We start from the raw sequence: 23,014 nt of genomic DNA on the forward strand, positions 1-23,014 counted from the left end.
GGAGCGCTGATTCAAACACAGATATTGTCAGAAGCTTGTTATGCTAGTATAAATCCTGCCTTAACTGGGTGTTCAACAGCTTGAATAATAAGTTGTAATCTATGGGACAAAGTAGCTGTTAAAATCTTAACATCTTCATGGAAATAGCAAGGAAATAGATCTATAATAAGAACATACAGTAGAATCCTTGCCCAGTTTAGGGATACGAATACACACACACACACACACACACACAAACATTATGCGAAGACCCAGCTGTCTGGAAAAGGCTCTTATGCTGGGAAATGTGGAAGGAAAGAGAAGAAGGGGATGACCTTGGAGATGGATGGACATGTGGATTACAGTGGCCATGAGTGCATTGATGGAGGACCCGAAAGACCAGGTTAGGGACAGGTTGTCATGGAGAAAATCTACAGTATGTGGTCACTAGGAGTCGAAAATGACTTGATGGCACATAATCAATTAAAAAAAATACATATACACACAAGCGCGTGCGCACACATGCACACACACACACACACACGTAGTAATGAAGGTAAATTTGGGGGGTGGGAGGGAGGAAAAGCAAAGAAAAGGGGAAAGGAAATAAAGGGAAGACAAAGCACAGTTGTAAAAGAAACTGAAATCTGTCAACTTTCCTGTAGCCCAAAACATACTGATATATAACAAGCAAATGTGTATAAGAGCCAGAGAGAAAGAAATGTAATAGCCTGAATACAAGTAAGCATAATAGCAAAACTTGATAGTTTTTAAAATCCTCTTCCTTCAACAGGAGCTTAAAGACTCATGTTAGCTTTCCCATTCTTAGGAAATCTGAGTGCTATTTTTAAAATTTCAAAACCAAGACAGCTGGAAACCTGATGAAATTTTGAAGATTCTTCTCTCAAACAATATGACTCACTGCGTTGAACATCTTTTTCTGTCGGTCCATCTTCCTTAGTGTGACATGGGAAAAACATATCACAAGACTTTTTTCTCCCCATTCAATTATTTGAGGAAATTGGCTTTCTGTAAAATTTCATTCCTCCAGGCAAATCTAGGGAACTTCACAATGAGTGGGTGAGGCATATCAGCTGTACAAAAATGAGAAGCCTTCTCAATAAGCCACTCAATATCTATCTGATAATCTTCATACAAAGCCTTCCCATCTTAGAGCTTTCATAAAGAGAACCAGCTGGCCTTTCTCAGTTTCTTCTGGAATTCCAAACACACATAAATTGTTCCAGTGAGAGTGAGATTCCACTGCTTGATCTTAAAGAATCTTAACAGCTTTTAGTCAATCAGTTATAGACGCATCTACTGCCTTCCCATGATTTTTCAGCTGAGATATTCTGTATTTAGCTACATCCAATCTAATACTCAGTGTTAACAATGTCTTTAATTGCTTTTATTTTTACTCTTGGCTAGAAGAGAACAGCCATCATCTTCTTTTCTCAATAGCTGACTAAACTCAGTTTAGAGGGGGGAAATGATGGCAGAACTTTCTGAGGTGCCATTCAGACAAATAAAACAAGCCCTCTCCAATATCAAAACACAAAATAATGGTTCCAATAATAGCAATTTGAGTAGTAAATAAATGTTTATCAGGATGAAAATATTGTAGGGTCTGCTGAGAATACTGATTCTATCTAAAAACATTACCTTCTTGCCTCCTGGACTGTGGTTTGCCAAAAGTATATTCTCCAAGTCTGAAATAGCTCATTCATGTTAAATTATTTTCAGTTTATGTTTTGCCTGCATATATCATGACTTTTTCCTTCATGTTCCATTATGATGATGTTTGGGCCACCCATGAAAAGGCATTCTTCATACAGCTGTAGGAGTGCCAGATTTAGATTGGAGTAGAGTTGGAGAGGGGAAAGGTGAATCTAATTTGACACACACACCTCAGCCCTGATGAAAATTCACCCTTCCTCAAAGAAAAAAAAAGGTCCCTGTGGATGTTTTTAGAAGAACAAATTGGTATCAGTGTAGTTGGGCCCTAAGGATGTGAGTAAGATTTTAAAAAAAAATCTGGGCTGAATATCACATGCTTTTTTGAGTCTCTTTAGGGAGTTATGAATTTGAAGTCCAAAACAGAAGCAAACCATTTCATACTTGTTTATGACAAGCATATTTCCATTTTAGGTTGTAAGTGTGGGTTCCTTGATATCCCTGTAATAATGTGTGAAGGGACAACAGAGACATGTCTAAGCTACACTGTGTCAGTTTTGGTTCCCAGACATACTGTATGTTTACAGGTACTTATCTCCAATTCAAACATGCACACTTGTTGCATTAAGTGTGAGGTAGTTTGAGTATATTGAGCCAAAAAAGGGGAGAAACTGATTTGTTTGTTTTTTCTTTCATGTCCCCAACACTGGGCTGATAATAACTGCTAGGCTCATGAAACTGAGGGTTCTAATGACAATTTTATAAATGTGTTAACATCCAGTTTAATGAACAGAGGTGCTTAATAGATTAATAGTACCTGTAGTCTTTCCTCTAAAATTTCAGAACAGCTTAAAAATTAAAGTTAAAGGCATATTATGGCATATTCAGGGTTCTATTATAAATATTGTATTGCTTTTCTTATAACAATGATTGATATATAAAAGATGTGCTATCCATTGTTAGCTGAGCTCTGAAGTTTTACAGCAAAATGAATATATACATTTCCAAACAACTTTATTTCATGTTATTAAAAAATAAAGGAAAGCTGTGAATTTGATTAAAAGAGTGATATGTTTTGATTATATGTGAGTGGAAAAGTAAAAAAGGAAGAATAATTTCCACCAGGGTTTTTTCCTAGAGAGGAAGGGAATAAAGAAATGGCGATCACGTGACTGTGGGATGCTGCAACTGTCGAAAGTGCGAGCTGGTGCTGGTATGGCTGGAACTTTGAGGACCGGTCGTAAATACCACTCGTTCAGTGCCATTGTAACTTTGAATGGTTGCTGAATGAGTGGTCATTAACCAAGGACTACTGGTATGTCACAACCTTGCAGGGCTCTAGACAGCATACAACAATATACAAAAGAAAAATATATAACCATAAAACTCCAAAAATTAAATAAAATATACAGGATAAATGTCCCCAGTGAAGACTGGTTGATTGATTACATGCAATTGAGTTGGTGCTGATTCTTAGCAACCACATAGATTTTCTCTGTGGCAATCTGCCCCTAACCTGGTCCTTCAAGTCTTCCAACAGTGCACTCATTACCACTGTAACTGAGTTCATCCACCTTGCTGTTGATTGTCCTCTTCTTCTCTTTCCTTCCACCTTTCTCAGCATTAGAGCCTTCTCCAGATAGCTGGGTCTTTGCTTAATGTGTCTGAAGTAGGATAATTGGAGCCTGATCATTTGTGCTTCAAGTGAGAACTCTGGGTTGAGTTCAGTAGAAGATATTCCCTACTTACAAAAACTTGTAGCATGGGATGCTGCAACTGTTGTAAGAATGAGTCAATTGCCAAGTGGCCAGAACACGATCATGTGACCGTGGGGGTACTGGGATGAATGGAACTTTGAGGACCGGTTGTAACACTCATTCAGCACTGTTGTAACTTCAAATGGTTGCTCAATGGGTGGTTATTAACCAATGACTACCTGTAGTTTCAGATTGTGTAAGTTTTCGAAGTTCACTAGAATTTTTAGTTGAGTGAAAACAAATTATATCGAGAATTCACTAGCTTGCACCCTGTTTTGTGAAGATATGATTCATCTGGTTGTTGAATTTTGCTTTTGTAAATCTTAGGTAAAACTGTTTTGTGATGTTGCATTGGCCAAAGAACAGGATTGGCCTAATATGGGTTCAGTAATTTTTTAATAATCTATATACTACTAAAACTCTCCTGTTTGTATATATGTAACCTTTAACTGGGCAAAACAGTACATTGTAAGGCAACAATTTTTGAACCAAGGTACCTCAAATGGGTTAACTTGCAGAATGCATCCAAAATCCGGGACTGCCATGGAATAGAAATTTGGCAAATTTTATAAAACATTTTATGACATAAAAATTATGATAAAATGTTTTATGACATTATACAAAATGTCATAAAACATTTCCTATGATCAACTCATGATGTCTGACTGTGCTATACAGTTCAATATGAATGACATGGGTTATTTTCAAGGCAGATACATCTCTGAATATCTTCCTGAATTTTTAAGAACTTTTCCAGTGAAGGCAGTACATTAGAGGTTCTGCCATTGTTAGATCTTAAAGATTAATATACAATTGAAACCAGAGACTTTTCTTCTGGGACTGATGGATAAACAGTTGGAAAGAACCCATGGAACTTTGTTTTTATATATGTTAACAGCAGCATGGCTTTTATATGCACCAAGGTGGAAAGATTTGACATTACCTACAATGGAAGAGTGGATGGTGAAGATGATGGATCTTGCTGATGACTAAACTGACCGTTTTGATCAGAGAAAAGACACTGAGTAACTTTAATGCTACTTGGAAACCCCTTTTAGACTTTTTGCATGAAACAGAAAAAAATGAAATTTATGGATTTGATGATTAGAAATAATAATGGACAATAGAAATAATGAAAGCTGTTTGTAAACTTAGAGTAAGAGTTTAATGGAAATGTATATTTATATCGGTTGCAAAGAAAGTTGGGAGTCATTCTTTTTCTATATTTTCTTTTCTTTCTTGTCTTTTACTATTTCTGCACTTTTGACTTTACTCTTTTTCTTTTTCTCCTCTTTGTTTCTCTATTCTACTGTCATGTTCATCGTTCCAATGGTTTGCATACATCGTAACGTTTCGCATGTCATGTTTCTGATCCGTGTCTATCATCTGCGGGGTGGGGAATTCCAGCCCTGCCAGGGTGTTATCTCTGTGCTGCCCTGAAGGAATGTGTGTTTGGGTTATGACATGTATTCAAGGTTACTTTCCCAGGCAGATGTGTGACGCTTGCCAATGCTGGGAGGGGGTGGTTGCGATGTTGGGGTGGGGGGCGGGATCGGCTTGGAGGCGAGGGTTTTTAGTTTGTATTTGGCGCGCTTTTGCTTATTCTCAGCTTTCTACGTATTTGCATACTATCCTTTCAATAAATCAGTTTTATTCACTAATCCCTGGTGAGACTGACTTCGTTGGGATAAGGCAATCATTACGTCTACTTTCTATCTTAATTATTATTTTTTGTTAGTTTTTATCTTTTCATCCTGAAAATTTAATAAAGTTTAATTAAAAAAAGAAGCTCTGCCATTGTTGAGGCACTGAGGAATCTGGTAAGGAAATATCTCTGAAATGGGCCATGGGTTGTCTAGTTATTATGAAATGTTTTCGAGGATTGAGTACTGGATTTCATGGTCCATTCTATCAGGATATGTGGCAAATAAAAGTTATGTTTAGACATAGTTTTGTCTATACAAGGCAATAAAAGTGAGTATATTTCTTCCTAATCCTTTTAGTATGGAATAGCAATTGTTGTATCTATTAAAGAACTGTTGGGGTGGCGGTGGCAGATCATTTATGAAGTAATTAGGAATAAATGAGTGTTCTGAGCATGGACCCCACTGTGTTTTAGTTTCTAGTGAGCCAATTGGGCTAAAACAATTAAAGAGAATTTGTGATCAGTGTTAAGTTCACTGCACTCACTGCATCAGCTAAGATGTTGCAGCATTGTAGATTCCATATTCCAAGTTGGTGATCATTAGAAAAGCTACTGTATATCAGTTGCTGTAAATAAAGGAGCAATAATTACCCCACTTTAAATAGCATTTATTTATTTCCATTTCTTGTATGCTGCCCATTCCTGCAGGGTCTAGGGGGCTGTATAAACATATAGAATACTCCAAGGAACCCCATATACATATAACTTAAAAGTAAAAAATGAGTACCAACAAATACAAATACTACATACCATCAACCCCATCTTCCAATCAAAGAGCATTCTTCTCATCTGCAAGGTGGAACAGGAAGATCTCCAATGTTTTCCTGAAGCCTAGAAGGGACGATGCTGATTGAATTCCAAAGAGGGGAAGTAGCTGCTGAGAACACTCGTCTCCAAGGACCCATCAGGTGGGGTGACAATCCCATAGAGACAGAACCTGGAGGGAATTGACCCTCTTTGATCAGGCTGGATGGGCAGATACTACTACACTTGATCTTAGCCAAAAGGCCAAGAAGCAGATAGATATAGGAGAAGACAGTCCCACAGATAGTCTGGTGTAGAGCCATATAGAGGCTAAAAGGTGACAAGAGGCACTTTGAACCACACCCAGAAGCAGACTGATAACTAAAGCAGCTCCTGAAGGGTCACCCAAGTAAATTAAGATATACCCATCACTCCATGGTCTGCTGCATTCTGCACAATCTGTAGCTTCCATGTTTTTCAAAATCTGCCCATTGGATCAAGAGAAGGCTTCTTGATCAGAAGGTGCACCATCTCCTTTTTCATAGGTGATAGAAACATGCTTTCACTCAAAGAAGTCTTGTTTGCTACCCAAACCCAACCTCCTCTCACCCTACAGATGGCCTTAACCAACAATGGGGTCAGGGATCCACCTTAGAAGAGATAGAATCAACATTGCAGAGGGCTGTGTCCAATTCCTTGGGATTAATAGACATAATATGATGCCAGATCATTTCAAAAGCTGGAGATCAGCTCATCTGTGATCTGAGTGGCTTTGCCCACCAAATGCTGCAAAAATTTTTTACAGCAGCCTTTCAGATGTTCTTGGTGAATATCCTTCACCAAGTCAACTTATAAAGGGTTTGTGGGCCGTGCTCAGTGGGTGCAATTAGGGTAGCAAAATATTTATTTTTGCCTCTTGAATTGTCACTGTGTAGCTCAAGCTTGAGCTCATACCCGTGTTTGGTCAGACTTGAGACAGGTCCTTCTCCAGCAGCTTCATTTCTCTGAGGTTCTTATCTTTCTGGTAGCATATTTTCAGACTAACAGATTTTATTTAAAAGCATAAGATGTCTTGAACTTCATCAGATGCATGGAGTGGTTAACTCAGTGTTTTTCAAACTTGGCAACTTTAAGATGTGTGGACTTCAACTCCCAGAATTCCAGGGAATCTAGGATTTAAATTGGAATGAGGCCAAGGGGCAAAGAAGGAATAGTTATGCATATGCAGGTTACATCTGGGACAGATGTACAAGTACATCATCAATCAGCAATTGTAATGTGTTAAAAGCATATTGTGCTTGTTTGTTAGGACTTTCTCAGATAGGCTGGAAACTTTGATGTGTGTTGGGCAATAAAACGGACTGCGGTGGATTTGAGAAGAGAGAGAGGCTGCTAAAGGGTAGAATGGGGAAATAAATAGTGGAAACTTCAGATGCTTCCCCAACACCAAGTTGTGCAAGCCAGCCAGTCTTCCTTGCTGGATTAATTTGTGTCCGATGCGTAGGATCAAGCCCGTGCAGATGGAACAGAAAATCCTGCAAGTTACATCAGGCAACTTGCAACAGGCTGACCCCTTGGTCGTGGGTCAGTTTAGTCCAGTGTTTCTGAACCTTGGCAACTTTAAGATGTATGGACCTGGCTGGCTGGGGAATTCTGGGAGTTGAAGTCTACACATCTTAGAGTCGCCAAGGTTCAGAAACACTGGTTTAGTCTATCCCCCGAGAAGAGGCCTCGCTTTCGAACTGTTGGAAGCAGGAAGAGCTGGCAGCGCCACAAGTCCCAACCCCTTCCCGTTCTCCCAGCCGGAGCGGCCAGCCTACAGCCTCATTGCAGGCCTCTCCCGTATCTGGTCGTTGCTAAGCTTCTTGACGCACGGGGCTGCGAGCGCCCATTGGCCGGGCCCCGTCCTGGTTCTCCCTCGTGGGATTCTCGGAGGGAGGAGCGGAACCGGCGTGGCGAGTGGAGCATGCGCGATGCGAAGGCAGTTTCCTGTCTGGCCACGTCTGCCGGGTTGTGCTGGGTAGCAGCAGCAGCAGCAGCAGCAGTTCAGGGTTGAACTCAGCCTGGGGAGCGGGGATGCGGGGGAAGCCGCCGGGCACCCCGGGCTGCCGCGCGCGCCCTTGGCCGGGGCTGCGCTGGCCCCAGCTGCTGGCGCTTGGCTTGCTCCTGCCTTTCGCCTTCGCCTGGGAGAGCGGCGACTTGGAGCTCTTCGACCTCGTGGAGGAGGTCCCGCAAAACTTCTACGCTTTCCTCGGCGTTGAGCAGGTGAGGAGAGAGGCGCGTTTGGGCCGTTAGTCGTTTTCGGCCGGGCCTTAGAAGTTCCTTCGGATCCCGGGGCACATGGAGTGACCGCAAGGCGAGGCCAAGGGGGTTTCTGGGCGCAGACGCTGGTGGACTTCTTCGCGGGGACACGGCCTGCAAAGTCTGGGATTAAACCCCAGGCTTGGGGTTTCTTGTGGCCGAGCATGGGATTTTAAAGTTACTTTTTAACAGACTCAACCGTGATTCTTCTGTAGCTTTTCGTAGCTCATGTGTCCCACGCTGTAGCTGAACACGTCTGAAAGGTGCCAGTTTGAAGAAGGCCGGTGTTTAGTACGTAAACATCCTAGTTTTTCCTTTATTCTTTTCCATGCATTCCGTCTCTTCTGATACTCTGGTTTGATTGATGTCTTAACTATCAAACCTTTCAGCTGTATTACCCCTTTTTCTTGGATACTGTGACCAAATACCAGTTTTTCCATTTCTACCTACATGTTAAAATGTAACTGTCTCCACTGATCCCTTTCTCGTATTATCCCACAGTTATTTTTTTATTCATGCACCACTGGACTTTATGCAGTTTACAATGTATATAATGAAGTACAGTAATCATAATAATATAGTCATATAAATCATAAACAGCATAGAACTATAATAAAAACTAAAAGTGACATTCATGGCTCCAAAAATCAATCCTATAAATAATGGTGGATGTTTCCCTTTTTCTTACATTTTCAGGCTTCAGAATTGCAAATATATTCTCTTCCTGCCTTCCAACCTCCTTATTCCACTTGAAAGGTGGCTGTTGATATCCTTATTCTTGGATGACTCTGCTCACTATTAGCAAGGGGGGGAGTAATATTAATATAATGTATGTGCCCCCTTTGTGGAGCAGGCAAGCTTATTGGTGTCTTAAGTTTATAACCTGCACATCCACTGAGAACAACTTTGAAGACTGGTCCTCAGAATTATCAAATGACAGTTGGATCTAATACGTCTTTGGTTGCCCGGTTTTGTATCTGTCTAGGATTCCTTGTTCAAAGTTGCCTTCTGTTTTGAAGTCAATATTAGGTTTAATTTTTTTGGGGGGGGGGTTGTGCTGGCTTTTGTAGATAGTGGGATTGCTGCTGTTTGTTTGGTGATGGTTTCATTGATTTTGTTTTTAATTTGGTGTTCTGTTCTTGTTTATCTTGACTCCAGGTTACCATAGCCATTGGACTGAAAGTGGATGTAAATGTCTTAAATAAACACATAAATTGCATATGTGAAAGGTTTAGAGTGCGTGTGACTAGTTGGTGGTGGAACTGAAAGTTAATTTAGACTAAAGGATTCAGGATTAACTAGTACTGTAGAAGTTTGGGTTATTGCTCTGAAATAGAGATTTGTTGTGTTAACATTTCTTAAAAAGAAGGAGATAGGAAAAGCTTCAACCACAAAATATGGAGGTTTGTGAAAGTGGCAGTTCCTAATATCTAAGTAAAAAAGGGTGTTTTTTTAGTGAGTTTTTATAGTTCGATGTATTAGTATTTTGAAACTTGCATTCTTGACAAATAACCATAATCCTAAACTGAATCCAAATATATAGCAACATTTATTCTCTTTCCCTTTGCTGTTCAGACACTTTTTTAATGGTTCAGTAATTGGTTTAACTAAAACAGCCTCGTGTGGCGCAGAGTGGCAGGCAGCAGTATTGCAACTGAAACTCTCCCCACGACCCGAGTGGATTCTCGGGTAGCCGGCTCAGGTCAACTCAGCCTTCCATCCTTCCAAGGTCGCTAAAATGAGTACCCAGCTTGCTGGGGAAGGTGACGACTTGGGAAGGCAATGGCAAACCACCCCGCTATAGTCTGCCAAGAAAACATCATGAAAGCGGCGTCCCCCCAGAGGGTCAGACATGACTTGGTGCTTGCACAGGGGACCTTTCACCTTTCAATTGGTTTAACTACTTTGAATATGTTGTATTTCATTATTGCAAAGAAAACAATGGGAAGTGTTTCTGAGAATCATGACTTAGTGGGAGAGAGATCATTTTGGTTAAATGTGGTAACTGGTGTTGAAAGGAATATGCAGAAAATTTCTGTTAGTTTTCTGAAATTGTCTCTCTCATTACCCGCCTTTTCATTGCCATGTATTTCAGCTTCCGTGTCACAGTAACTGCTTTTAAAGATCTTCACCCTGAGTTGATGCCTGCTGAATCATAAGAACCTGGAACAGGAAGGGGAGCTTGGAGAAACTCAGAGTTGTACTGTACTACGTTCCATGCATGGCAGTCACTAGATGTTAACTGCTTGTGCATGATACTGTTTTTAGAGTGGTTGATAACTAGGGGGAGGGTGTCCCAGTACTGGCCTGTTCTTTTGGAACTGCCTTTGGAGCTTGTTACATGTGGTCTCCGCACAGCTGGCTAAAATCCCATCCCCAAGCACATTGTTTCTAAAAGGACATTTATTCCAGTTTGCATTTTGTTGAACTGTTCAGTTACTACTTTTAAAAACGGATATCCCTTGTGGCTTATTAAAATGTCCTTAATTATGTCAGTTTCCTTATTCTTGTATAAGTAAATGACTGCTATTTAATCCTATGGGAGAAAATACTTTGTGAGTGGGGACATGTAGTACAATATGGATCTGTATGGACAAGGCTTAGGCAAGTATTGTACAATTTTCTCCAGGTTTAGAAATAGGCATACCTTCTTCATGCAATGAATGCTCATGGTGATGAGAAATAGTTTATTAGTCAGGTAGATGGATTTAAATTGTGTGTGTGTGTGTGTGTGTCTATATATCTATCTAATTTTTGTTTAATTGTAAGCAGGCTTTTTTGTATCTTTAAAATATTCCACTCAATGAGGCAATTCTGTTACCTGTTGATACTTGCAAATTATAAACTGTGTAAGTTGGGATGTAACATTTTCATACTTAACAATGTATTTTTAACAAGAAAGAACATATTAACAATACAGTTGATCCATTTTTGAAGCACACACGTATCAATCAATCTGAGTAACTTCTTCCAAAATAGCTTTGGAAATCAATACAGCGTGCAATTACAGCAACTATTCAGTTATTTCCTTTCTAATTTTTCTACAGGATAGTTCCATTTTATTTATTTATTTCATTCAATTTATACAGCCACTCATCTCACTTACGTGAATCTGGGTGGCTTACAAGTTAAAACAGCACAAAAATAAACTTGTATAAATAAAATTAAAAGCAATTAAAACAGTAAATCAAAAAACATAAAAGAGCAGGAGAGTACCAACCACAGCTCACAAACAATAATATTTTAATATTAATAGTGTAATAATTTTTCAGGATATATCCTCTTTGTCAAAGTAACCACATCTTGGGCACATTTAGAATTTCAGAAACATGTCATGACTCTAGCATGTGATCTAGCGCATAATACTAATTTACTGAAAGGCAAATCAGTGAAATTGACTGGATACCTCCTATGCTGCCCTCCCCAATAACTTTCTACTGCCCCATCTTACTGTTTTCGTTTGGATGACAAGAAGGACACATGTTCAGACAAAGCCCTGTGCTGCAGCCACCAACCATTTTTATTTTAAGGACTCCATGTGAACCTGGAAGCATTCTTGGAAATATGGAGTTTGCGACAGATGCTTTGCTATGCAGGATGGTGGTGTACAATTTCATTTTTTAAAATTATAATTAAAAAAACTGATGAGGTGTAGAACCTTGGAAGCCAAAAAGAGGTGTTTTGGGGTATGTCAGTGCCCCCAGATGCTCTGAATGGAACCCAGGTTTGTGAATCTTTGACCCTTAGAGATTGAGTTTCAGCTTTCATTACCATCAGTTAGTTAGCATGACCGGTGATCAAGGATGGTGGGAACTGTAATTAAAAAAATAATTGTTTTTAATCCTGTCCTAAGAAAGTTCCTGACAGGTAAAAGAATACCTAAATTGGACTTATCCTGAAAAAAAAACCCCTTATAAAGGACATTTTAACTTGTAATTTTACCTTCTGGCCAGTAAATGTATAATAATAATCTTGAATTATGAGTATGTAATCATTTCTCACTGAGCTAGGTAGCCTGTTTCATTGATCTTAGAACCAGGATTTGGCATGGTTAATTCTTGGATGAGGAGCCATGTGGGATGACGAGGGCTGAAGATTAATCAGAAAACCTTCTGGAAGAAGGCAGAGCTAAACCACTTTCATATTGTTTCATGGATGTGTCCAAATAAATCACCAGGAATTGAACTTGACTCAAAGAAGAGTTTATTTCTATGCTGTAAAAAGTTCTGGAGCTGCTTGCCCTTTCATACTCTTATTGGTGCTCTGACTGCAGGAACTGAACCGTTCTTGAGGATACTGCATAACCCTCAAGCGAACCTAAACTGAAGTACCAGTTTTGTTGTTTGTAAATTTCTCAAGCCTCCTGCTGAGTTACATTGCATGAAATTTTAAGTCTCTTCTTGAGGTCTGGAGGAAAAACTCAATAGTTTTTTTTCCCTCTCTTGAATTCCAAATTCATGGAAATGGATTGATCTCTGAATTCTTCAATACCTGTCAGACCCATTGTTCCTTTTTTATTTAAGAAGCTTAGAAGGAGTTTGGTACATTGGTGTAAATGTTTTATTACTATTTACTTAGAAGGCAGCATTTGCAATACAAATCAGTATTTTATGCAATGGTCCCCCCTGCCCCCAACTTGTTATAGTGACTGAAGCCAGAACTGCTGAAGGTATCACAGTGAAATGCTGGTTTACATTTTTCCCTCATGCTCAGAAAGTATAATATCAGAAGAAGAGCTAAATTGTTGACTAGGCTGGTAATGGTAAACACATTTTCCTATATTATCTCTTCATAGCCTTGCACGGTGAATGTATTTCAAAGAGTTTCTTCTTTATACAAACGGGGACGGCATTGAAAACTAGGGCAATTCACATCTTGATATGTGCTTGTTGATTTAGCAGGATTGATCCCCAAAAGCCAGACAGGTTTGTGCTGCTGTTTCTACCAACTACTGCTAGTCCAGACAGACTTTCAGTGAGAATTTGACAAAGAGCCCTGCCCAAAGCAAAGCTTTCTGTTTTCCCCAGTAATTGCGTGATTCCAACACTACGGAGTTGTAATGTATGTGCTCCTATGTATTGAGACAGATGAATAACAGTGTATGAGTTACAATTTTTATATCTACCATTGATTCTAGAAACAAACAAAACAACCTTTTGTTACCTATTATGTTGCTGTTCTAAATTATTTACTTTAGAGCAGCCTGTTGTATGTGCAGTTAGTAAAACCAAGATAGCTCCATACTTTTAACCAGTGCTTACCATGATTGGTAGGATTATCACATTCTGTGTCTGTGAATTCCTCCAATTAAATGTGTGAAAGAACCAGTGCTTTGGCGTTTTGACGAAAGGCAATAGTACACGTATGAGTAGTTGCCTAGCAACTGCCTGCATGAATCCTCTAATTCCATCCTTGTATTATTAGAGCCTGTTCCATATGTTCAAGACATGAGAAACATACACTGGTCCAACTTGGGAAAGATGCTTGCATGAGTTGACAGTCTGCTTGGATCATTTTTTTATTTAGGAGTTACCATTTATCATTATCAGCATAAGAAAAAGTTGATTTTTTCTGCATTTTTCCTTTTTTTTGGCAATCAATCATGGATTTTAATTAGTTTCATTTCTTTACCATGTTTTAAGGCCAAATGTAAGTGATTTTAGGTAAAGTTGAATTGGTGGCAGGGGAGGTAGCTTTTAAAAATTTGCTTTATGGATCCTGATGCCATAAATTGAGGAGAAGTGCAGAAGGATGGATTTTTTTTTTCCCCGTCTCACTTTGTTGCTCTTAGGCAGGAATGTCAGAAGCAAGGAACAAATCTTAATTTATTGGCAATATCCATCATGAATATAATACTACATTAGACTGTATGGTTTAACTATTCTGAAGCACATTTAAGAAGCAACAGCTGCTGGCTGCTGATCCAGGTGAGGGCCTTCTTAGGAGAGAAAGGTGCTAATACCCAACCTTTCCCAACGTTGCTATCATTGTTCAGCTTTTGAAGTGATTTGCTGCAGATAGTAGCTATGGAACAGTGTGTCTCAACCGTGGCAACTTTAAGATGTTGAGAAACACTACTTTGGAAGGTCATTTTCTACAGGAAAAATAGTGCTGGGAGGGATTTAAACTCTTTTTTCCATTATTTTTTCTTTTTTATGTTACTAATCTTATCCTTGGGAAAGACTGATGGGAGAGAAGTTATTATTTTAGAGATGGAGGAAGAGAAGCTAAATGAGTGATTTTGTTCAAATCACCAATGGCATGAATAGAACTTGAAGTCTCTCAGTCTCTAACCTGAACATTGTCAAACTTATTAGTTACTCAGATTTCTTGTTCCACTTCTGCTGTGCAGTAATGAATTTAACCAAGAAATGATACGGTGATGTCGCCAAACTAATGAAGGTGCATTTCCATCTTTTGCTAGAGGCAACGTAACTTCTGTCATGGAGGCATGCAGCTTGGAGATGCTGCTTTAATAAAATCTAACGCAGACATGAGAATAGTTCTGCTAGATCCAGCCAAGGACATTCATAGTGTCCTGTTTTCCATTGTGACCAATCATATGCCCTTGGGAACACTGTAAACAGAATATAAAGGTATTGCCTCTCAGGTACTGATGCTACAAATTAAATAAATGCATCTCTGTCTCCTACATAAAGAAATGCTTCCTTTGATCTAAGCTGAATCTTTCATGCAGTGCCATTGCATTAGTTGCAGATTCTGGTATTGTGAGAGAGTGAGGAAAAAATCTTGCTATTCACTTTCTTCATACTGTGCATAGAGTATGCATCCCTCCCTTAATTGCGTACTGTATTTCTACTTTAAAAAGAAAAAAGAGTAACACCATGGGGAAGTTGCTCTTTTCTGCATTCAGAAGGTGGTGGTTCAGTATCATGCCACCAACCTGCTATAAAGGAGAGTGTTGCAATCCTTTAAAATTGCTTTTATTAAAAAAAAACAAAACAATTTTTGCAGGCTAAAGTCCACATGTGACCTTGAGGTACAAGTAGAGCACATTTTAAGTGGGCAAGACCCTGACAAAGATTTAATACTGATTTAATGTGTGATATCATGGGTTTTTTTAATCTGTTCAATCGTGTCTGATTCTCAGAGACTGCCTGGACAAGTCCCTGCTGTTTTCTTGGCAGGTTTTTCAGAAGTGGTTTGCCATTGCCTCCTTCCTAGGGCTGAGAGAGAGTGACTGGCCCAAGGTCACCCAGCTGGCTTTGTGCCTAAGGCAGGACTAGAACTCACGGTCTCCCAGTTTCTAGCCTGATGCCTTAACCACTACACCAAATTTCCCCTTCAGTGACATTCCCCAGCTTACTGCCTCTTGGACATGTGAAGAGTGCAACACCCAAAATCTGGACCTTAAAGCATTTTGAACTTGAAACCTTTCTGGTAAGGTTAGAAAAACATTGGAAAAGTTCCTTTGAAGTCTGATCAGTTTGTGTCAAGTTTGAAATGTTTGGCATGCTTGCACAAGAATCCCAGTCTAGTCAAAGTCCCTGCTACCTAAAAATTCAAGAAGTTGCAGGGACAGTGTATCTACAGGGCACAAGGCTGTTTGGGCAGTCTTGTTGCCAAGGGATAGCAGTGCTCCTTAGCATACAATGAAGGCTCTTTTCAAATGGCCCCTGCTTTCTGTCTGATTAGCCTGCATGAGAGAGGGCCTTTTTAGGTTGCCCCAACACGGTGGGACTTCCTTCCTACTTACGTGGAACTAGTCTTCTCAATTTAGTCATTGCGTAGAGTGGAAAAGATGTTCTTTCCATTTAAAGGTGCTGTTAATTGAATTTCTAGTTGGCCTGTGTGGTAAAAAAGAGAAAAAAAATACATAGTATGTGATGTGCATTCAGCTAATGCTGTTTAGTCTTTTTAGACCTCTTATTTACGTATTACTTTCAGGAGGGCATTGCTTTAAAAATGGTTAAATTTAAAAATCAGAAGAAAAAAACCTGTGCATGTGAAGCTGAAATTATTTGATCCACGTAAGCTCCAGCGTAATAGTTTTCATTAACTTATACTGAACCTCATTTATAATTTTATTGGCTGTTAAATATAGCAGGGAAAAATCTTTTTGGAATGCTTTGTAAAGGTTTTTGCTTTAATTGCCTGAATTTAAACTTGTCATCTAACTTGATTGTCAGTCAATCCTAGCTTCACATCATTTATGAGCAAGATAAAAAGCATACTGGAATACATATTGTGTTTAACATTTACATATGGATGCTAAGAAAATAATTCCTGGTATTACCTCTATTAGTTGCATTATGGCCAAAAAACAGAACAAAACCCCAATATAGCTAACATTAGTATTTTGGGTTACGTGATTTTGTTTCTTGGTATACAGCTTAAAGAGAGCTAAGAAGAACTTTTAGAACTACTGAGTCATTCAACTTTACTCCTAAGGTACTGTTCCAGATTTGTATCTTTAGTTGTATTGTTGTATATTTGAGATTTTAAAGGAGATTAATTTTTTAAAAATCAGTTTTGACTTCTTACCACTTGATGGCAGTGAAGGAGCTGATGTTGCCAGGAGAGGTTCAGGGCAAGATGCTCTTATGCAGTGTTTCTCAACCTTGGCAACTTTCAGACGCCTGGACTTCAACTCCCAGAATTCCCCAGCCAGCCATGCTGGTTGGGGAATTCTGGGAGTTGAAGTCCAGACGTCTGAAAGTTGCCAAGGTTGAGAAACACTGCTTTTATGGATAAGAAAATGGGGAGGTACAAAGGAAGTTTTTGACACTTTAATATTATTCCTAATTCTGGGTGATCCTGCAAGTGACAGTGGTGAAGGAGATACCTCTAGGTGGAGCTTCAGCACTTCCTAAAGGGAAAAGTTGCTTTTCAGCCTTAAGCTGAAATTTAGAACAAGTTAAGAAAACTTGTTTTTTCCTTCTTTGTGGGTAGAGAATATGCCTGCAATATCCAATAAAAAATGTACTCAGAACCATTGCTTGTTTTTCGGTATAAGCAATCTCAAGGGGAAAAAAATCTGAAAGATTTAGGTAGGTAGGAAAAAAATGCATGTAGAAATTGACAAAACATAGTAGAGATTGTTAAAGGTTTAAATGAACTGGTTCTAATTTGGATTGATTGATGTGTTTGACATTGGTTGATAATTTGAATTGAAACTTGTATTTAAAATTTGGATTGGATAATTTGGATTGAAGTTTGTATTGATATTGATTGGTTGATAATTTGGATTGACGTTTGAAGATCAAAAGAAAGAGGTACATTTCAATGGTACTTTGGAAAAAAGATGAAAATATTTTAAATATATATTTTTAATTAATAAATTGAATTGTTATACCTCTAATATTGCCTTCTGCCAAAGTGGATTGGCATTTTACTATTTGCTATTAAGTTCTATTTCTTTTTCCTGTACCACTTTGTTTTTCTTTATCCTGTCTTTGCCTCTGTCATCCTTCTTTCTTCCTTAATTTGAGGGGCAGCACTGAAAGAGCCCTTTTCACAGTAAGCATTGCCCTGATAGATTTATCTTCTGCTTGGGGATGATCTGTACTAGAGCATAAAATAGGAAAACATGTATGGGGGAAAGACTCTCCTAGTACTGAAGTCAAAGTGGGAATAGGCACAAACTGCTGCAGCCATTATTGTAACTAAGAACAAATGGTATTAATCAGGCTTTTAAAAGATGAGTTTAGTGGATCTTTTGGTGAAGAAAAGCAATAAAAAATTAACCTATGTAAGTGCTGTGCTAAAACTGGGGGTTCCATGGACGTTCACAGTGGCTGCTGCAAAAATATTGAAAAAATTTAAACCATTAATTATCCTGATAAAAAAGCAAAACTGTAAATAACCATCATATTTAATGATGCGAGATTGGCCTTAATGGAGAAAATGATTGATGTTGCCTTAGGGTACAGCCAGCAATCCAAGGCAAAAGGCTCTAATAATAAATTATTTGGAAGTACTGGGTAAGTTAACAACTGATCTCAGTGATGTGAAAGACTTCAGAGAGCTATGGATTTTCTTAGAAGAACATTTCATGTGTTTGTACCACTAACAGTTGAAGATACAACACCACAGTTGCGATCCCTGATCTTTGCTAATAGCTTTCAACAAAACCTTCTTGCCTTTGTAACAGTATTATTGTGTTTGTCACAATGCTGTGCATCTTTTATTATGCCATCAACTTCCTTACAGCTTTTTCAGCAGCAGCAGAAGGAATCTTATTTGTTGCAGAACCGATCAATAAATTTAAAAGTAAATTCCTGGGTGGATCCTGAAGCTAACATCATTTCTGCAACAAATATTCCTTTCTTGTTTTAGTGCATTCCTTTTCTTTTCCACAGAGGATATTGCATTGGCATTCTCAAACCACTGAAAGTACTCACGTGTCTTTAGCCATTACATGAGTATCAAAAGTCATCTTGGACAGACAGATTGGAAGATTCTGGTTTAGACTTTGGTGATTTTACAAGGAAGGGACCTTGGAAGACAACTTGACAATGAGAGTATATTACTGTCACCTGGTGTTGAAGTGATAAAGGTATAAATGATGATCAGGTTCCATTTTGTTACTTTCTTCTTGAGCGGCCTGTTGGAAGATTCTCATAAGTACACAGGCTTTTGGTTTTCTAGTCACAGATCCACATCTAGGATTATCTCTCGATTACAGAGCTGAGTGAGGGAATCCTGGTGAAAAATCCTTTTCTGTAATGAAACACCAAATCTTCTGCCTGATCTCACAGCCTGTCAGCCATTGCTATTTTTATGCAGCCTAGATTTAGCTATAGATGGTTTGCTGTTACGTTTTCCATTATGGCAGGGGCTGAGTTGATGCCCAGGTGACAGGGCCGGGGTGGAAACAAAGAGACAAAAAAACTCTTCTGTGCTGCCAGCATATCAATATACCTGAATAAACTCCCATTTCTAGATTATAGTATGTGAAACACAAAATGAAACAATTCAATTTAAACTAACATAAGAGGCCATTTGGAATAAGAATTTCACACATTTACACTGCAAACTATTCACTCCTGAAGGTAATTTGCTTCTCAGTCCTTTCCACATGCCTCTTAGACTAGGCATTTTTATATCCGTGCCTTTTCTGGAAATGTTGCATAGCTGAGACAATATTGGGCTTTAGCTATTCCCTGGGATGCCCTGCAGGCTATTTCTTCAAATGTGTCACATGCTATGGAAAAAGATCACAGTGTTACTTGTTCAGTGGATACTTGTATAAACTGTCAAATCAAAAGATAGATAGATTTATGGTTATGAAATACTCCATGCTAAATTGAATGGTGGTAAGGAAAAAAGATATGCTAACTTTTAGAAAAATGTATGTGTATCTTCAGCAAAGGATCGTTACCTTGTCGTGGTGCTGGAGCTTGAGCACCTCAATGATGCCATGAGCTAAACCGTGAAGGGCCACCCAAGACGGGAAGGTCATGACAGAGAGGTCAGACTAAATGCGATCCCTGGGGAAGGTAATGGCAACCCACCCCAGTATTCTTGCCGTGAAAACTAAATGGATCAGTACAACCAGAGATATGTCGGTATACCATTGGAAGATGAGACCCCCAGGTCGGAAGATGGTCAAAATGCTACTGGGGAGGAACAGAGGATGAGTTCAACTAGCCTCAGACGTGATGACGCAGCTAGCTCAAAGGCGAAAGGACGGCTAGCGGCTGACGGTGCTGGTGGTGAACGGCGAATCCGATGTTCTAAGGATCAACACACCATCGGAACCTGGAACGTAAGATCTATGAGCCAGGGCAAATTGGATGTGGTTATTGGTGAGATGTCAAGATTAAAGATAGACATTTTGGGCGTCAGTGGACTGGAATGGGCCACTTCACATCGAATGACCACCAGATCTTCTACTGTGGACAAGAGGACCACAAAAGAAATGGAGTAGCCTTCATAATTAATAGTAAAGTGGCTAAAGCAGTGCTTGGATACAATCCAAAAAATGATAGAATGATCTCAATTCGAATTCAGGGCAAGCCATCTAACATCACAGTGATCCAAATATACGCCCCAACCACAGATGCTGAAGAAGCTGAAGTAGAGCAGTTCTTTGAGGATCTGCAGCACCTACTGGACAACACGCCTAAAAGAGATGTTATTTTCATCACGGGAGACTGGAATGCTAAGGTGGACAGTCAAATGACACCTGGAATTACAGGTAAGCATGGCCTGGGAGAACAAAACGAAGCAGGACATAGGCTGATAGAATTTTGCCAAGACGACTCACTCTGCATAACAAACACTCTCTTCCAACAACCTAAGAGACGGCTTTCTACATGGACTTCACCAGATGGACAACACCGAAATCAGATTGACTACATCCTTTGCAGCCAAAGGTGGCGGACATCTATACAATTGGTAAAAACAAGACCTGGAGCTGACTGTAGTTCTGATCACGAACTTCTTCTTGCACAATCTAGGATCAGACTAAAGAGATTAGGGAAGACCCACAGATCAGCTAGATATGAGCTCACTAATATTCCTAAGGAATATGCAGTGGAGGTGAAGAATAGATTTAAGGGACTGGACTTAGTAGATAGGGTCCTGGAAGAACTATGGACAGAAGCTCGCAACATTGTTCAGGAGGCGGCAACAAAATACATCCCAAAGAAAGAGAAAACCAAGAAGGCAAAATGGCTGTCTGCTGAGACACTAGAAGTAGCCCAAGAAAGAAGGAAAGCAAAAGGCAACAGTGATAGGGGGAGATATGCCCAATTAAATGCAAAATTCCAGAGGTTAGCCAGAAGAGATAAGGAATTATTTTTAAACAAGCAATGTGCGGAAGTGGAAGAAGACAATAGAATAGGAAGGACAAGAGACCTCTTCCAGAAAATTAGAAACATTGGAGGTAAATTCCAAGCCAAAATGGGTATGATCAAAACCAAAGATGGCAAGGACCTAACAGAAGAAGAAGAGATCAAGAAAAGATGGCAAGAATATACAGAAGACCTGTATAGGAAGGATAACAATATCAGGGATAGCTTTGACGGTGTGGCCAGTGAGCTAGAGCCAGACATCCTGAAGAGTGAGGTTGAATGGGCCTTAAGAAGCATTGCTAATAACAAGGCAGCAGGAGACGACGGCATCCCAGCTGAACTGTTCAAAATCTTGCGAGATGATGCTGTCAAGGTAATGCATGCTATATGCCAGCAAATTTGGAAAACACAAGAACGGCCATCAGACTGGAAAAAATCAACTTATATCCCCATACCAAAAAAGGGAAACACTAAAGAATGTTCAAACTATCGAACAGTGGCACTCATTTCACATGCCAGTAAGGTAATGCTCAAGATCCTGCAAGGTAGACTTCAGCAATTCATGGAGTGAGAATTGCCAGATGTACAAGCTGGGTTTAGAAAAGGCAGAGGAACTAGGGATCAAATTACCAATATCCGCTGGATAATGGAAAAAGCCAGGGAGTTTCAGAAAAACATCTATTTCTGTTTTATTGACTATTCTAAAGCCTTTGACTGTGTGGACCATAACAAATTGTGGCAAGTTCTTAGTGGTATGGGGATACCAAGTCATCTTGTCTGCCTCCTGAAGAATCTGTATAACGACCAAGTAGCAACAGTAAGAACAGACCACGTAACAACGGACTGGTTTAAGATTGGGAAAGGAGTACGGCAGGGCTGTATCCTCTCACCCTACCTATTCAACCTGTACGCAGAACACATCATGCGACATGCTGGGCTTGAGGAATCCAAGGCTGGAGTTAAAATCTCTGGAAGAAACATTAACAATCTCAGATATGCAGATGATACCACTTTGATGTCTGAAAGCGAAGAGGAACTGAAGAGCCTTATGATGAAGGTGAAAGAAGAAAGTGCAAAAGCTGGCTTGCAGCTAAACTTCAAAAAAACCAAGATTATGGCAACCAGCTTGATTGATAACTGGCAAATAGAGGGAGAAAATGTAGAAGCAGTGAAAGACTTTGTATTTCTAGGTGCGAAGATTACTGCAGATGCTGACTGCAGTCAGGAAATCAGAAGGCGCTTAATCCTTGGGAGAAGAGCAATGACAAATCTCGATAAAATAGTTAAGAGCAGAGACATCACATTGACAACAAAGGTCCGCATAGTTAAAGCAATGGTGTTCCCCATAGTAACATATGGCTGTGAGAGCTGGACCATAAGGAAAGCTGAGAGAAGGAAGATCGATGCTTTTGAACTGTGGTGTTGGAGGAAACTTCTGAGAGTGCCTTGGACTGCAAGAAGATCAAACCAGTCCATCCTCCAGGAAATAAAGCCAGACTGCTCACTTGAGGGAATGATATTCAAGGCAAAACTGAAATACTTGGGCCACATAATGAGAAGACAGGACACCCTGGAGAAGATGCTGATGCTAGGGAGAGTGGAGGGCAAAAGGAAGAGGGGCCGACCAAGGGCAAGGTGGATGGATGATATTCTAGAGGTGACGGACTTGTCCCTGGGGGAGTTGGGGGTGGCGGTGACCGACAGGAAGCTCTGGTGTGGGCTGGTCCATGAAGTCACGAAGAGTCGGAAGCGACTAAACGAATAAACAACAACATGTGCAGTATATTGAAAAATTGGTTCCACAAATACAGAATTAAAATACATAGACTGCTTTTCAATAAAGAAAATTTCGAAAGAGGTGGTGTGCAAATTGGAAATGGAGATTTTAAAGAGTACATTAAATTTCAACAGCGTGGAAACAAGTGGAGCAGCAGAAGATCAAACAGCAATGATTAGAGCCCGACTTTAATAGTCTTACAATAATTTGCTGGAAAAGCTTTCTTGCAACAAAAATGAAAGCAAATCCCCAAAAAAGCCAAATACCATTTTCTCCTGAGCAGGATAAGCAACTATCTAAAGAAATTGGTGTAATA

General features: G+C 39.6%; 1 protein-coding gene across 1 annotated transcript in view; it reads left to right on the plus strand.

Annotated features, from left to right (window-relative positions):
- The first annotated feature begins 7,888 nt into the window (after nucleotides 1-7,888).
- Nucleotides 7,889-23,014, plus strand: part of DNAJC1 (DnaJ heat shock protein family (Hsp40) member C1) — a 103,015-nt gene continuing 87,889 nt past the window's right edge. The window contains exon 1 of the mRNA XM_063303537.1: nucleotides 7,889-8,124. Coding sequence (XP_063159607.1) covers nucleotides 7,936-8,124 — 189 coding nt within the window. The 5' untranslated portion in view covers nucleotides 7,889-7,935. The remainder of the gene's footprint in view (nucleotides 8,125-23,014) is intronic.

The sequence above is a fragment of the Candoia aspera genome, chromosome 4 (assembly GCF_035149785.1).
Source record: "Candoia aspera isolate rCanAsp1 chromosome 4, rCanAsp1.hap2, whole genome shotgun sequence".
NCBI classification, from domain to species: Eukaryota; Metazoa; Chordata; class Lepidosauria; order Squamata; family Boidae; genus Candoia; species Candoia aspera.